General features: G+C 32.6%; 1 protein-coding gene across 1 annotated transcript; it reads right to left on the bottom strand.

Annotated features, from left to right (window-relative positions):
* Positions 1-4,277: 4,277 nt before the first annotated feature.
* LOC114192435 (uncharacterized) lies at positions 4,278-17,635 on the bottom strand. Its single transcript, XM_028082151.2, has 3 exons — positions 17,275-17,635; positions 11,074-11,127; positions 4,278-4,583 (listed from the first exon to the last, which is right to left on the bottom strand). Exons 1-3 carry the CDS (start codon positions 17,554-17,556, stop codon positions 4,350-4,352), a joined length of 570 nt encoding a protein of 189 aa, XP_027937952.1. The 5' UTR covers positions 17,557-17,635; the 3' UTR covers positions 4,278-4,349.
* Between the last annotated feature and the right edge of the window lie 916 nt (positions 17,636-18,551).

The raw sequence follows: 18,551 nt of genomic DNA, 5'->3' as shown, positions 1-18,551 counted from the left end.
ATATTTATGGTATACAATGCTTAACTCGATTTATCAATTTATAGTAATATAATTAAAGTATTCACTTATTTTATTATACATTATTATAAAAATAGTTAATGAAAGTAAAAGCATTAACTTGCATAAATAGACAAACAAATAAATTAAGTATTCAACTTATTATATATTATCGAACAACATTTCATTCTTTAAAAAATCAATAAAATAATCTCTTAACTTCAAGAACAATAAGAAATGGTAAAGAATTATTAAAATGTTGGTAAATATGTTGCTCAAATTTTTTTGTGTCCTATGCTTTCCAAGAACATTATTCTTGTTCATTTAACTAATTAAAAGTGTTTTAACCTCGTATTCATTAAAAGGTGTTTACCTCTATTTAGTGAGCAAACTAATGTGATTTTTTAGGTTACTCCCTTCTTGTAAAACTTATAACACCACTAAGGTGTCATACTAACTACAATTAATCACATAACTAAACCTCTATCGATGTAATATGTATATCGTCTAACCAACGTAAAAGAGCTAATTGTCTAATGAACAACTTAAGTACAATGTCTAGTGTGTTATCTACCCACTACCATAATTTCATGAACAATTATTCATACTTATCATTGTATTTACATTCCTCACATATATAGTTTTTCTTTTTTATATCTTTTTTTTTCTTCTTCTTCTTGCTCTTTCTTTACTTTACTTTTCATAATTCATTTTTCTTAAAAAAAATAATTTCTAACTTTTTAATTATCTTTATTTAAAGAATAATTTAGATTTTAGATTTTTAAAATAAAAAAAATTATTTCACTCCTTTATATTTATCATTTTTAGGATTAATTAAACTCCTATTTCTTTTTATTTTTTGAAACAAATTTTTGTTTTTCCAGACACAATTAGGTGTTGACAATAGATTACTCATTGAGCGAAATTAAGTAAAAAATTACCCTAATATATAGATTGAGATTCATTCGGTGAATTTATCTAGTTCATTAAATTCGTTGTAACTTGGAAATGTTGACATTTTTGCTAGTCAAGGGATTTGATTAGTTGAACTTCTTAAGTAGGTTGCTTAAGAGATTAGATGTAGCCTCAAGGAGTGAGGTGAACTAGTATAAATCCTTATGTTCATTCTTCTCTGCCTTACTCTTTAATTTGCATATATTATGTCAACGCAAGACAAATTTAAAATGTCTACAGGCTCTATTCACTCCCCCTGCTCTAGAGCCACCTTATAACAACTAGTGGTATTAGAACCACCCTCTATGAGATTTCTTAACAAAACAAGAGGAGTGATCCACGTAGACAGAACCAAGGAGGCATAATCTGATGTAGAATGTCCTCTAATGTACGACAAAGAGAAGATTAATATTTGGAGCATCAAAATGATGACCTATTGATGAGTCCATGACTCACCATGAAGCCATGAAGAAACATCCAAGGAGAGTGACTAGAAGCATCACTAGAAGGGAGGCTACTAACCCTACTTCTTTGCCTTTATTTTCCATTTCTTATCTTGACTTTCCCTAAATTGACTTTTGTTGGCTTGACTTTAGTTAACTTGTTGAGCATGTTGACTTGAATTAAAGGAGTGAAAAAGGTAATGCTTACCCAAAAAGAGTTATTAATAGCTTATCCTAGTGGGTCTTCTCCATCTTTCCAAAGTCCACCCTCTAGATACCCTCAAGACTTGTCTTTAGTCTTAGAAGAGTACAAAGATGTTTTCTAAAAACCTCCCAAAGGAATACCTCTAAGAGGAAGAGAACACCAAATTGATTTTTTTTACAAGGCTCGTCTTTGCTTAATAAGCCAACCTATAGGACCAATCTAGAGGAGTGGTGGCTATAAAGGAGTGGCCAACACCCAAAAATGTGAGTGAGCTTAGATCTTTCCATAGGTTTGCTAGCTTCTATAGGAGTTTTGTACCAAAATTTAGCATAATAGTCACCCCCTTAAATGAGTTGGTCAAGAAAGGTGTGCACTTCAAGTGGGGTAATGATCAAGCAAAGGCCTTTGCAAATCTTAAAGAAAAATTGATTAATGCACCACTTCTAGCCCTTGTTAACTTCTCTAGAACATTTAAGGTTAAGTGTGATTCATCCAATTTAGGCATTGAGGTTGTGCTCCTTCAAGAGGGACACCCCATAACCTACTTTAGTGAGAAACTAAAGGGTAGTTACATCAACTACTCCACCTATGACAACCTTTATGCTAGTGTGAGAACACTAACATAAAAAAGCCCATTAACGTCACCTTTTTAACGTCAGCCCAAAAGAACACCAACGTAAAAAATGACTGATGATGTTTTTGTAAATAAATGGACAATTTCGACGTCTGCCCTTAGTATCCCTGATGTCACTTAACGTCAATCCAAGCACACCACGATGTCATTCAAAAAAGCACATCGGCTCTCCTCCCCATCGACGTCCATTCACGTCGGCACCCCGCTCCCCTGACATCCATTAACGACAACGTCCCTCTCTCCCAACGTCAATTTATGTTCTAAAGCTAGCGCAAAAACACAAGCCTCTTCGCTATTGCTTCGTGCCTTCTACCCTCAACGCTAGTGATGACGAGGACGTCCTCTGCAGGTGAGTTGGTTTCGTTTACACCACTAAAAGTTGTTGGGTTTTGAATTATGGATTGATTTAGGAGTTTTGAACCAAATATTTTTCGTTTTCGTCCCCATTTTGTAGCGTTTTACACTTCGTCCCCATTTGGTGTTGTTCTTCTTCCCTATTTGGCCAGCAGCACTTCGGTGCCCCTAGGATTCATTAGTTTTTGTAATTAATGCTTGTTGATTGCACTGGAGATGTTGTTGCATGAATAAGTGAGAGATCACATGTTTTACCATTTTATGCTTGAGTGGATCCCGTTTTCTAATACATTTTAGTTGGTCCCACTTTTTCTTTATCTGCCATGATTTCGTTTTTTCCTTAAGTATATATTAACACATTTGGTGGGTCCATTATATGGTTATAAGTTATAATATATAAATGTATTGCAAATGAAATCATAGGGACCGATCACAGGCCATGTTTTTTTATATTATATTATTTTTAATTTGTTATTTAACTTTTTTACAAATAATAAAATAATATGTTTAATCCTAAACATTATATCCTAATCTTTTATTTATTTATTTATTTTCTTATGATGTTTTATAAATTATGGATAAATAATAGTCACACATTTTTTGGTATCCTATCTTATTTTGAAAGAATTTTTTTTAAATAATAAATAAATAATTTAAGTACATTTTTACCTTTTAAAAGGTATAAGTGCTCGTGTGGCTGCTCTCGTCGTCTTAGTACTTAACACATTTGCTTGTCTATAAAATTACTAAAACAAAATACAAAATTTTCAAAATAAAAAAAATGATATCAACATTTTCAATCAAATTGTTTTCAAAAAATTTTTTTCATAAAAAACTAATGACCCAACTTTTCCATTATGAATGGAGATATGTAGGAGTAATAATTAATCCTTGTCGGACCCAAAAAATAAAATAAAAATTGTTTCTTTTGAATTTTCTTTTTTCTTTTTATAATTTGTTTTTGGGAAAATAATCATTGTCAAAAGAGCCACATCCATTTGTATATTTAATTAAAGGTACTGTCTTAGGACTGACATTGTAGGGTGTTCACACTTCCCTATGTGTAACCGACTCCCTGGTACAAAATCTATTTTCGTAGACCTTGTTCTTATCTTTATGGTTTTCCATAGTTTCCTATAATAACTATGGTGGCTACTCCAAAATTATATATATATATATATATATATATATATATATATATATATATATATATGTGTGTGTGTGTGTGTGTGTGTGAGTGTGCATGTGTGTGTGTGTTATTTTTGGTTCGCCGTCCCGTCACGATTTTGGTTGCGACACTTAGAAACACTACATTCTTTCAACAGAGTTTGGGATCAATAAGGATAATGAGTCTTTACATTTTTTGAAAAGCCAATACAAGTTGAACAAGAGGCATGCTAGGTTGGTATAATTCATAAAACAATTCCCATATGTGACCTTGACTCTTGAGTGATGTGGGACTATTGGGTATATTTAAACCACAAAAACAATTTAATTCAATTCAAATGAAATATATTTGAAGTTTTGAGCAAATGTTATAGTTAGGTTCAATCCAAAAATTACTTTTTCCAATCCCACTTTTCATATATGTAATGTGAAGTACAAAAAAGAAAATTGAAGTTCAATCCAAACATCTTTTATCAATTTAAACCGGTAAGTAACCACAATATGGATAAATAAATTAAAATAATTTAAACTTCAAGTGAAATTTTTTTATTCAAAAGGAAAAGCCTCAAAATAGTAAGAGAACAAACAAAAACATTTACAATTTGGCAATTTCAATTGACTTTTGAAGAGCTTGAAGAAGGCTCCTCATAATTCTAGGCTCACCGGGTGGTACCTTATCTTTCAAGGGACCATTTCTAATGGCACGAAACATTGGAGCAGAGTTTTGATTCGGTGGAGAAACCACACAATCAATATACACAAGAACTTCAGTTTTCCCATCCTCAATAGTGATAAAACCCAACCTAGCTCCACCGACTATTTTGTCCACCTGTACATTAAAAATGAGGACTATTAAATACTAGCGATTGAACCACTTACCATAATCACTCAACCACTTAAAACACACAAAAATATATGAATTTAGCTAGTAGTGTTTACAAGCCGAGGCAACCAAATCATAAAAATATTCCTAAAATATATCTAGCTACCAATGTCATTCCATAAACGCTAAGTGTGGATAAAAATGGTAGACACTCTATGTTGTTAAACTAGTACCTCTAGTAGACATTGTTAGATAGTTAAAGGTGGAGACATTGTGAGGATATACGATGCATGGGTAGAAGAAGCATGTATAAACACATTGCTAGACATTGTGTTAAATGTACCAAATGCTAAGTTGTTAGAGATGAGTAGATATACATGTATAAGAGAGGTATAGTATGTGAGTCAGGGTAGACGAGAGATGTATGGATATGGGATAATGGATAATTATGACATGAAACTTGATTAGCTTAATATTATTTTATTATTTTAAAGGGCATAAGTCATGATAGAAAAACTAAGTAATCAATTTTCATTTTCATAAACCCTAATGTCTCTCTAAAGTACATTCCTCTCTTCTCTCTCTTGCTTCTCTATAGAAATCAGGTGGAGTGGTTATTCTAGTTAAAGATCCTAGAGCATCATAAGGGTTGTGATGACAAAGGCCATCTTTTGAACTAATTAGAAATTGAAATAAAGTAAGTTCAACTTTAACCTTCCTTTTTGAGTCAGTTTGGTGATGTTCTTGTCTAAGAGAGAATCATGCTTGCATGCGACTCTTTTTGGGTTCAAAATGAGTCTTTGATCTGGTAGTTATGTTCAAATCATTGATTTGACATTTCGTTCGTGTAGAGCTAAGTAGCTGAGAAAGTGCTAACAGTAGAGTTTGAAAAATAAAGAAGCTTTGAGAACGGGTAAGGGAAGCTAACTAGTTACATTTAGTTATAAGTTATCATTGATGTCATGATATGAGTCATAATTTGAAAGTTGACAATGAAGTTATTGCTTGTTTTCTAGTTTGACTGGTTTGAGTATTTTGATGATGTGTTTATTAGATGTATGATTCATTCATTGAAATACTATGTTTATGGTTCATGAAAGATTATTATATGGTTTTAGTATTTTGATGATGTTGTATGTTGATTGTGTGGCTGGTTCATTACAATACTATATTATGCGATTGTTGAGAAGTGATGAACTAGATGTTGATTGAATCTTGTCAAAATTCTTTATTGCATCAGATTATGAGTGAAATGAAAGAATACTTATATAGACTAAGGGAGTTAGTTGATGTACTTTAGAGTGATTGAATATTGCATAGAAGACAATGGAATGAATGTGAGAGTTTATTTGGCTAAGGTAAACCTTTTAAAATTAGAAGATGCGATTTAACAAATTTAAGTTATGTATAAGTCAATAATACAAAATTAATACATTCATTAGTTGTTAAAGGTTGAACGGACAAATACTCTTTTATAAGACTACCCTTTGGATGAAGTGCTTTTATGAAGTAAAAATCAGACAATGTACTCGATAGATGATGTATTCATAAACAATGCACTTGCTACACAAATCATCCACTCGTTGGGTAAAAAGTAGTATTTTAAAGTATTTGCAATGAGTTCAAGACGATACCTGCACTAGTTGAATGAATTCGTTGGATGAGCATAGTTGAGGTGTTTTCCAAAAGTGTGTGACTCATCTAGTGAATGGTATTATTAATGAGAGAATTTTTATTTTTCAAAAGTATTTAAAGGCTCAAGGGTGGTTGCGTTTTTGAGTGAGAAATGAATGGACTAGAGGATACACTCATCAAATGATACTTTCTCTTGATGAATGTATTTGACTTGCTACGTGAATTTGGAGGAATTTCTTTAAAATGATCAAAGGTCTTTAAAACAATGAGACGAAAGAAATGAGTGGCTATGTAGAGCAAGGACAGGATGTTGAAATCGTGTGTGTGTGTGTGTGTGTGTGTGTGTGTCTATATATATATATATATATATATATATATATATATATATATATATATATATATATATATATATATATATATATATATATATATATATATATATATATATATATATATATATATATATATATATATATATATATATATATATATATAAGGATAGAGAGATGGAAAGAGTGAAGGAGAGACAAGTTGGGTAAAGGTTGGATAGTGGTCTAAATCTATTGTTTTGATTGAATGTTTAATGCATAGGACCTACTAGATAGTATTTCCAATGGGAAAATAACTATGTAGTGTGATATTAGAAAGAGTATTGAATAAGGATTGAGGAGATTATCCTAACTTTATTAGTTATTGAGTTCATGTAGAGAAAGATAACTAAGATGTGAAAGTTAGAGGAGATTCCTATGAATCTGGAGAGGAGGCATATATGAAATAAGGACCACGTCTTCTGTAAGACCCGAGAAATTTAAATAATTAAATAAATAATTATTTAATAAATGCGGATAGTAAGAGCCTTTAAGAAATTTAATGCGAATTATTATGATGTGGAAAAGTACTAGCTTAAATGGTTGAGAGTACTTGATTGTGTGAAAGGACCTAGATTCGAGTCCTATGTATGCAAATTGTATGTATTTTAATTTGTGCATTATTTTAATGATATGTTTGAATGTGGTTAGTGGTTATGCATTGACTTTACAATTGAGTGGTTGTGTGTTTAAACCTTGTTGGAAACTAAACTTTCTTTTTTGCCTAATTTTATTTTGGCTTGGAATTGAAGAGACAGAGTAACCCTAGCTGCCAAGGGAGGCAGCATAGGGGGCTGGGTGACACCAAGTAATGATTAATGAATAACCATTAAGCCATTTTTTTTAATTAAAATTCGTTTTAGTAGATTAAAGGGTAATTAAGGGAGCATTAACCTTGAGAGAGAAGAGAGGAGGAGAGGAAATTAATCTGGAAAAGTGCAGAGAGTTTTGGGTGTGAGAGTGGAGAGGTTATGGTTTGTGGAGAAAGCAAAGAGGAGAAGAATTGTGGTGGTTTTTAGAAGAAGGTGTGAAAGAAGAGTGAGGATCTCAATTGGAGCAAGGATTCCAGGTAAGAGGAGTTGTTTATTATTGTTTTGATTCATGTATGATGAATTGCGTGTTGCCATGATCAAATACATGATATTTTCGCTCATTTTACGCAGTTTTCGTGAGTTTCTACGTTTCTGCCCAGAAATTGCCTAGCAGACACGAGTATGCCGCCAGGCGACACACCTCTATTGTCCATAGTTCTGGCGGCGATGAATATCTGCCAGGCGGTGCGGCACTATCCGTGGGTCTGTTTGTGCATTGTTTGGTGCATAAGTCATTGTGACTTTTGAATGAGTGTTTGGTGAATAATATTGTGCGTTAACTGTTATAACATTTAAATAATTGGGGTATGAGGGTGCTTGGAGGAAACCACATATGATTACCATGAGCATAATTTGGATTCTTGGAAGGGGAAAAAGCAATGAATTGATCTCCATGGATCAATAGGTTTATGACGCGTAAGGAACAATACTGGGTGTGTGGCTTTATAAATTTTATGCGAATTGGAGTGGTTTGGTGTAACTGGGTCGTGTGTCAAATTAGGGGAAGTGATGGATTCCTCGCAAGTGTAGAAATCTGGTTTAGTGTCCAGTTACTGACGCACCACCTAGCGGCACTCTGCTTGCTGCCAGGCGACGACTGGCCCAGGGGCAGATGCGTGCCATTAGTTGGTTAGGTGCGAGGGAGGTGCTTGGAGTGAATGTGACTAGAGAAATTGGTTCGTGGTGTAAAGTTGGATGAATGAAAAGGAGGTCCTTGAATTATTGCATGTTTACAATAAGTAAACGAGAGTACATGGGGGTATGATTTGTTGGATGTGTAGTTTAAGGTTGATGTGGAAGGTAAATTAAAAAGGGAGAAAGAGTATTCTAATGGGAGTCCAGGTTCTAGAAACTTAGTTTCTTAAATATGAATAGTTGGATTATAAGTGTTTATGCAATATTGGGTTGGACATCACTCATGACTAGGATAATGTGAGTTAATATTGAGGGCATGTTTTTGATATTATTAAAGGTCGGTAGAATTATGGTGTATGAATTGTAAAATACTGGATTGGTAGGCATTGCCATAAGATGGACTGAATTCTTATATGATAATAGATTAATTGGGGGAAACTAGAGAGCTTGAATAAAGGAATTGGGAATGTTGAGGTAGGCCTTCTTAAATCATAAGAGGGTAGCAAACTGCTGTGAACTTCACCTAGATCAAAGGAGATATATGTAGATGCTTGGGTATACATTATATTGTAAGTTAAATCACTTTGGGTACTAAAACTAGTAGAATTTTCGCTACTGGTATAACGCCTGGCGGCACAGGTAGGTGTGCCAAGCGATAGGAGCAACAGGAAGGAGGTCTGCCTGGAGCTTGGCGCCTGGCGGTGAAGAGGTCCCACTAGGCAGTCTGTGCCGGTTTCGCCTGGCGGCGCTTAGGCTGTCCCAGGCGATAATGATGCAGTCTGTGACTTGTGTGTGTTACGTTTATGCAATGATGTTATACTTGGATCAGGAGATGTTGTGCCATGAGCGGGTAGGTTCATGGATGGTGGTGAACACATGATGGTATGAGCGGGGAGGTTCATATCCTATTACTCTCGTGTGGGGATACGAGCAAGGTAGGTTCGTATGTTCCGTGCTCACACTTGAGAGATGTTGTGTGCGGGGAGGTACGTAGCTGGTGAATCACGTGTGTCGGACTACGGGCGGGCAGGTCCGTAGAGCAGGACTACGAGCGGGGAGGTTCGTAGATGCAGGACCACGAGCAGGCAGGTTCATGTGAGCATCATAAACCCTGAATTCGAGACTAACTATTTGTGTGTTGTGAAGGTTGAAAAGTCTTGGGGATTAAGGTCTTGGCCAAGAAGGTTGAATCAGACGGGTGTATTAATTTCATTATGTTAATTTATATGTTATTTTCTTTATTTTATAAGCTCACCCTTTTTTTGTGTGTTTGGCGATGATCGTGTAATTCTGTACATGAGAGCAGATGATGCTACAGGTGATGCTGTTGACGCTTGAGACGGAGATAGAGGCTAGCTTGGGATGTCGAGCTAGGGATTTTGTTATACTTTTACTATTTTGTCTAATGTTGGAAATTGTAATAGGATTTATGACCTTGTCTATTTACGATTTCAGTTTTCCCTTCAGTTATTTTGGAACTTGAATAAATTCCATGTTTTTATGGATTTTGGATTTTGGAATTTTAAGCGTATTATGTAAATTTTAAATTATCCTGTGTTTGGGATTAATAAAATCATGACGATAGAATTTCAATTCTTTATTGATTTATTTAATTAAGTAATGGGATGTTACATCTTCTAATCGTTGATGGGAACTTACCCTCTCATATGAGTAGTTAGTACCATGGGTGGGTATAACTCGTACCCAAGGTGTAGCCCATAAATCTATTAGCGTGAGGACTAGTCTAATGGGTGGGTAGAACTTGTGTGCAAAGCACAACATACAAATCTACTATGAGAGTCATATGACAGATGAAAAATCTCTGAATCAAATTCAATAACCTTAACCTTTAGGAAATATATCATGTTATCATATAGAAATGCATGATTGTAATTGGTATGCATGCATGATGAACTGTGTGGTTATCTGGTTAAACGTATGCTTGTTTTGATATTATATGTTCATTCCTTTTAGTTAGCCTACCTTGTGTGTACTGTTTGTGTGATTTCTGCTATGGTCATGTGTGTGACACATAAGCAAACAATAGCATAGGTCATGGTGCACACAATAAAGGGATGAAGATGTTGCTTTAGTCTCAGGGAATTTTGTACAAATATATTCTTCTTTTTTTGAACTTTATACTCCTCTAGACGAAATTTTGTATAATTTTAAATTTGTTTTCAAAAACCCATTTCTTCTCTAAGAATGTAAATATTCTTATATACATATAAAGTTTTATATGCTTGTGTGATAGCATGGTAGACGATAGGTGATTAGATGATACACTGTATTTCATGTAATTAGATTATTTACTAAATACAATTCATGGATGATTAACTAGAGACATAATATAGGTAATGTGACACTGAAAGTGGGGTTTTATACCTGATATCACCTTGAACATAAAATCTTAAGGTTCAATGTTTTCAAGTCTCTTTTTCTTATATGTCACTCAATTTTTTCATTTGTATCTGATGTGCGACTTTTAACTTACTTTGCCAAGGGAGATAAACATTTAGTTGTGGGATTATAAAAAACTCATAAACATGATATATATATATATATATATATATATGTGTGTGTGTGTGTGTGTGTGTGTGTGTGTGTGTGTGTGTGTATTCAAAAGAATTATTGTTGTAATTTTTATGTTTAGTAAGTGTGTGGAAAATTATTTAGAACGAGAATTTATCTTTGACAATAGTTCTTTGAAAAATTATGATTTTAAAATAAGCTAATAATGAAATGCATTAAGAAAAAGCATAATACCTTGAGAGGCACAGGAAGAGGTAGATTGGCTCCCTGACAAAGGCTGTTTGCCCACTGTTAGAACACAACCACAAGCTGAGGTAATGAAAAAAACAATAAAACATACCGTACCCAACTTTTGTAACAAATTAAACAAAAAAATAAGTTTCAATAATAACTCAATTAAATGACTAATGTGATTGTTCACTAATATTCACTTGAATTAATTAAAATTTTAAATTATTTCTCCTTAAAAATAAGATTAATTCATTATGCACAAAATTGTATTAGACTAATTTATATCCTTCTCTTTTGTAAATAACTTTAAATTCATATATGTTACATCTAATACGTATCAATGTAAATCTATTTATCTATCTATCTATATATATATATATATATATATATATATATATATATATATATATATATATATATATATATATATATATATATATATATATATATTAAAAAATGTTTAAGAAAATTTCAATTTTAAAATTTTCTACTGATATATTCACTTTTATATACAAAGGTATGAAAGTTTGTATAACAATGTCAGACTAAACCAAATTAAATTGACAATCTAATATGATTATATATTTTAAATATTATCGTGAATATTTGATCGATAATGTTTTGAAAATTTAAGCAATTATACAATGACATTTGATTATAAATTGTTGTTAAAACCAACATACATCAATTATTCAAATTTAACCATTGTCGTGCATCTACTTTATAACACATTTAAGGCATGTTCTTCTTCTTCTTGTCTATGCCAATGTTTGTTCTCCTTCTTTGTTCATTTTAATGTTTCTCTCTAAGTCATTGCTAGTCTTCAACGACATTGTCGTTTTGTTTGGCTCTTGCTAATGTTGATGTATTCACATTTTTGCCGCTAAGTTTTTGTTTAGGCATATGTTGCTTTCTATAGTCGATGTTATTGAACCCATGGTCCACTCCCTTGGTTGTATTCATCGTTGCGCCACACTCCTTAAGATTACCACTATGGCTCCTCACCACACACTTGGTTCATTTCTTCCTTTTACTTTTTAATTCTTTTAAATATTGGTATGCATTTAGTGATTATTTTTAATTCTATGGTCAAATTTGAATTTGTCTATATTATGATTTTATATTAGTTAATTCTTCAAACACATTGGTATTTGGTCCAAAGGTGTCAAACCTTCAATAAATTAATTATTTTATTTTTGCAAAGTTCAGTTTTTAGGTGTTATGTTATGGAAAGTTCGAAAAAAAAATATAAAAAACTTGAAATTTTGAATATCAAAATAGTTTTGTAGTTTCATAAACTCAAATGAGTATACTTAGTTTAAATAAAGATTGTGTGTAATATGATCACTTGTAGATTGGGTTTTGAATGCATATATTTAGTTTGTTTTGTTAATTGACTACATTTCATTTCATGTAACCTGAAGACCAATGTAAAATGCCCTGAAGACCAATGTGCAATGCTGCCAAAATTCTATGAATGAGAGTAAAATTTATAAAATTTGTGTAACGTAATGTTGGTAATGGAGTTTTTGAAGTAAAATTTAGGCATTCTTACGTTAATTATTTGAATGGGAGAAGACAACATGCTAACAAAATAAGGGGGCACCTTTTTGTGCAATGGGTTTTTGCAAAATTATAGCACTTGGACATAACATAATGAATGTCAAGTGTATGTTAAACTCACGAATAGGTTGATTCCATTATGGATCATAGGGTGAAAGAATACTAATTAGAGGAAATGATTCATGATGTTAAAGCCAAATCGTAAGACTCAGGAAAAATAATAATTATTTCAAAGGTGACAATTGGACATGAGGTATTATTTAAATTAATAAATAAATAATTCTATAGAAGTGAAGTGTAACACAATTGGTTTTTTTTGAAGTGATTGTGTGTGTGTGTCTTTGGTGTGGCTTCCATTTATTAATTGTTGATAATTTATTTTGGCTTGTTTATAATTTATTTTCTTGAATGTCTTCATTGTGTGGATATTATTGTAATGGTTGTTGTGCATATGGTTGACAATAAAAATTGGATATTTGATATGGTTTGGAGTAAAAGGCATGAATATTTGTTTTGTTTTTGGTTTTTTTGTGGTGCTTTTAGGAAGGTAAAAAGTTGAGGGCAAATTCATTGTTTTCGGTCACACTCTTATGTTAAGTCTAGGAATCTCATCGTTGTGCATAATATTTTTTGGAAGGAAGAACTTGTGATTAGGAATTTCAAGATGAGGGGAGTTGAACTTGTACTCATTATGGTGGAAATTGTGAGTCGCTCTTTTGAGATTAGTTTTGTTTTTTTTTTTTTGTGATGTCTCGTGAAGTTTATTTATTTTTAGTTGGAATATAGAATTGCAAAGGGGAATGATTATAATATGTTGGTGGTGTGTTGCTTAGGTTAAGGGTGTATGGTAATTTTTTTAATTGTTGTTTCATGATAAATTTTGAGAAAATATTGATGCAAGAGAATATTTGGAAGTTTATGGCTCGGTGGAGTTGTTTGGTTCGTAGGAAAAAAATTGGGTTTTGGAAAAATTACTATCTTTGAGTATATTCATATTGGTAGGTTGAATCTTGTTTTGGTGGTTGAGTATAAATGATTTCTTCTTCTTTTTCTTCATGTTGAGATGAGATGAGATGATGTTCATGGTTTTGGTGCAATTTATATTAAGGATAAATTTTCAGTGTAGCTATGAAATATTATTGGTGGTGTTGGAAAATGTTATATTTTTGGACAACAAAGATTGTGTTGAGAAATTGGATGGATGGATTTTTTTTGGCTTGTAAAGAGGTAAGTGATTTAATTATAGCCAATGTTCATGTGCAAATGAGTTTGTGGTATTGATTCTATGTATGTGACTATTGTAGTTGTTGGATGTTTTAAGCTTGAAATTTTTATGTTGTAAACATGATGTTATAGTTGAATGTTGTGAATTTATGTGCAAATTGGTATGTGCAGAATGTTATGGTGCAATGTAGTTTAGGTTGTGAAGAATTTTTGGTAAACTTACTCATAGGAGAAGTAAGTGGGTATATATATATATATATATATATATATATATATATATATATATATATATATATATATATATGGTTCTTGTGTTTTGTTAAGAATTGATGTAGGATGGGTATAGTTGTGTATGAGGATATAGGTATAACAAGCCTTTTGATGCATGTATAAGTATATGGTAATGGAAATTTTAGAATATTTTTATGTATGGGTTTGGTTGTTGGAATGTGTGAAACAGGTACCTTGTGCATCAAATCGTTGTTTCAAATATTTCTGTGCAGCATTGGGCGTTGAGTGTTGGCTTCCTAGCACTAAGCGTTCTGTTTTACAAGGGATTGGGTGCTAAGCACTAGTTTTAGGTACTGAGCGGTGGATTTACGAGGCGTTAGTTGTTGATAGGGATGTCAAAATGGGTCAGGCGCGCCAAGCCAGCCCGCCAAGAAAAGGACAAGCCGAGTTGAAATTTTTTTATGTTTAAAATTAAAAATAATTAAAAAATAATACTTATTTATATTATATAAATTTTTATATATAATAGATTTATAAACAAAAATTTAAAAAAAGTTAAAAAAAGTTAAAAAAAAATTAAAAAGATTAAAAAAAAAAAAGAGGCGTGCTAGTCCGCCCTAAGATGGGACGGGTTATAATATCTAGCCCATTTATTGGTGGCGGGCCAGCCCAACCTAACTCGTTTTTGGCGGGCCACAAGCAGATCGGGTCAAAACGGGCTCGGCTGACCAATTTTGCCACCCCTAGTTGTTGAGGGGTTGGTTTTTCGAGGCAAATGACATTGAATGTGGGGTTGTCTATTTTTACTATTTTGCTTGGTTTGAATGATATTGCAGGTGCTAAGGTGATAGTACATGTATATTATGGATGTCGTGATATTTTGTGATGAATGTATGACATGATATATTAATGATGTGTGGTTACTCATATGGTGATGTGATAATATACATATATGTGTATGGGCCCATTATTACATTGAATGACGGGTCACATGGGATGGATCCTACTAATGCAATGTTTCCTCCAAATCTATCCAATATTTCTTCTTGAGCAAAGCCTTGAATAAGACGATAGGAATAATGGCCTACCTTAGGCACGTTGTTTGGAACAAGATCATAGTTTGATCATATATTAGAGTTATATGCTTAAGACATATGGCCCCTGCCAAATTTCTGCCGAGTCGGCCCCTCTTGTCGACCCCGGTTAAAATTCAAATGAAATTTAGCCGAAATTCAGCCAAATCTGTTATGGCTGAAATTTGGCTAAGTCTATGCTCTGGCCAAAATTCGGCCAAATTCGCCTAAGTTGGCCCTAATTGAACTTCGACCAAGTTGGCCTCGACCAAAATTTGGTTGAATTCAACTGAGTCTATCTCGGTTGAAATTCAACCAAATTTGGCCAAGTCGGCCCCGATCGAAATTCAGCTGAGTCGGCCCCAACCCAAATTTGGCCACACACTTCTCTGAAGATCAAGACGGGTTTGTCCAGGTTGAATGTCGAGATGAACCGAATTAGGTCAATGGTTAGGACGGGTTGACCAAATTGAAGGTCAAATTGGTTGACCCAATTTAGGTCGAAGGTTGACTCAAGCGGTCCCGAGCTAAAGTTCGAGACGGGTTGACCTAGGCCGAAGGTCAACATGAGCCGATCCAGGCTAAAGGTTGACAGTAGCCAATTTGGTTGGAGGTCGAGACAGGGTGCGACCTAAACCAAAAGTTTAATAATATATTTAACAAAGTAATACTTTTTTCATGTAAAAGGAAAGTCCATTATTTGAGTTGGTCTACAAGGCTTTTGTAGGATTTTTAGCCTACGGACTATTTTAATGGGGAACTTTTTGGTCATGTGGACTTTTTTTTACCCCAATCAATGTGGGTCAAGGCCAAGTTGAACCTCTTGAAATTGGGTTTGAACTCGGCCAAGTTTTGGTTGGACCCATCTTGAACTTTGTTTTGGGCCAACTTGTCTCAATTATTAGCTTTAGTTGTTGCCTTGACCTTCACCGAATATGTTTGTCTCGACCTTGAGCTCAATTTGATTGTCTCAACATTTGATCTAGTTGGCCCATCTTAACTTTTGATTCGAATCTATCCCTTTCGATTTTTGACCTAGTCTTATCTTTCGATCTAACCAACCTATCTCGATATTTGATCCGAGATGGATCTCGATCTTCTATAATAGCTAGCCGTCCCGACCTTCATATTCTCTCGATATGAATGAACAAATGGACGAGTACAACGTGTTTTTGATGCAAAAGATTCACAAACAAAATCAAAACACTAGAAAATACCTTCTTCCAACAATTACCACTCTCGAATTTCCACATCTAATTTTATTTTTCTTTTTCCAGTTTTAACAGAAGTGGATATAAAGTCAACAAACTTCGTATTAGGAATGATAAAAAAAATGTGTTTGGATATTTCTAAGCGTAAAATCCGTACTTGATTTATAGCGCATATATATATATATATATATATATATATATATATATATATATATATATATATATAATTGACATATGTATTTTAATTTATCCACTTCATAATAGATAAATTAAGGTATCACATTATCAATACCTGCAGCGTGTACTTAATTATTTTTATTTATTTTATTAGTTAAGTGATCAAAGTAAATTTATTCTAGAGGAAAACATTATAAGTTAAATATTTGTTTAAAGTTTGATTTTATAAATTTATAAATTTTTAATTTAGATTCATTGAATTAAACCTTTTTTAAGGATATTAATTTTATTTAAATTTATACCGGTGCAATTACCTAAATTCATCTTTTAGAAAGAATGGTTTTATTCTTACCAATATTTTGTGACATAAATTTTATTTAAATAATATTTTAAAAAGAAATTGTAATTGGAGTTCTTATTTGAAATAATAATTTTTAAATAATCTTATTTAAAAAAATTAAAAAATATATTTACCGATGTATATAATTCGAAAGGTCCCTTATCCAAGATATTAGCGGACTAATGGTGAAATGAAATTAATGAAAATATTGCTTAATTATTACTGTTTTAACGAAAAAAAAGTTAATTTACATATGTTATATTACAATAGATGCAATTAACAGTTAGTCATTAATTAAAACCAGAATTTCTAAGAAAATTCATAAAATAATATGTAAGTATTTAAATGTATTATATTTTATAGATTGAATATGTTGTTTGGTTACCTGAAAGAGCAAGGAATCGAATCTCTGAAGGTCGGTGTCCACCGGCAGCTTCACAGTGCCTAGAGTGACTCCGTCGTCGTAGTCGGTTGGGCCGTCAATCCTGGGCGAGGCTTTGGGTAACAACGACGGCGCCGCCGCGAGACGAATGAGATTGCGAAGCTTAGAAAAGGAATCGCTGTTGTGGTGAATAGGTAGGAGAGAAGCGGAAGAGAGCGGAACGTGGAAATGAAATCCACTCACCCTTGGGTGCACGCTCATCCTTATACTACCACATGCCATCATCGTGAGGCCTCTTCCTCACTGTTCACGCTAGAATGAAATGAGTAGATAGATAGTTTGTGTGGTGGTGGAGGATAATGCTCCGCACTATTCATTTTCACCTCTAAGTTTCAGTCACACAAAAAAAAAAAAAGAATATTTTAGTTTTTTAAAATTATAAATATCGGTTAGATTCAAAAGAGAAATAAAAGTTATATATTAATTTTGTGTGGAATGATGGGAATAAAATATATATAAGATATAATAATATAATATATTCAAAATATATTCAAGTATGAGTGAAAAGATTGTGTATCTGGAATTAAGGATCCATGGAAGCACGTAGCATGAGATGATACTGTTATCTTTCTGATAGGTATTCTACAAAAAAGTAAGAGTGTTTTATGTTGTTACTATATTTAAAACTGACTAATGGGTATCAGCTTTGTAACCTCTCAGCAGAGACCAGGGACCTCTCAAAATGTATCTGATTATTCAAGCTCATCACAAACCGTTTACTAAATAATTCAACCCATGACGGATCGTTCATAAGAAACCCAAAAATTATGTGCAATATAATTAACATTAACAAATAACTTAATTTATTGATTAATGTTAATACATAATAATAACATAGACAATAATAATTTTATATAATAAAATTATATAAAATATAACATTCTCCCACTTGGATAACATTAATAAATAAATTAATTATATCAATTGCAACATAAGTACAAATACCAATTAAGAAATATAAACATGAATCACTAAGATAATATCCGATAGGGATACTTACCATATGCTTAGATTTCTTAAATAATGGATAATATATAGAATAAAAACAAACATAATAAATATGTAATCCCAAAATGGTTCATAAATTCTCTATGTAAAAAGAGAAAGAGATGTAATGAAACTGACGTCATTGACAAATTTACATCTCATGAAAACCATAATAATATAAAGTGTAAATCTCAGACTCTCACTAACCAAATACATCAAAAGACTTAACCACA

The sequence above is a fragment of the Vigna unguiculata genome, chromosome 7 (assembly GCF_037176805.1).
Source record: "Vigna unguiculata cultivar grain cowpea cultivar isolate G323 ecotype 2 chromosome 7, ASM3717680v1, whole genome shotgun sequence".
Taxonomy (NCBI): domain Eukaryota; kingdom Viridiplantae; phylum Streptophyta; class Magnoliopsida; order Fabales; family Fabaceae; genus Vigna; species Vigna unguiculata.
This window is presented reverse-complemented; position numbering and strand designations above follow the sequence as displayed.

Bases quoted from the DNA above. Each gene is read 5' to 3' on its own strand.
- LOC114192435 (XM_028082151.2), bottom strand. From the start codon at position 17,556: ATGATGGCATGTGGTAGTATAAGGATGAGCGTGCACCCAAGGGTGAGT. The intron at 11,128-17,274 runs GTAACCAAACAA...GTGTTCTAACAG, and splicing joins TCGATTCCTTGCTCTTTCAG to TGGGCAAACAGCCTTTGTCA. The intron at 4,584-11,073 runs GTATTATGCTTT...TTTAATGTACAG, and splicing joins CTCTTCCTGTGCCTCTCAAG to GTGGACAAAATAGTCGGTGG.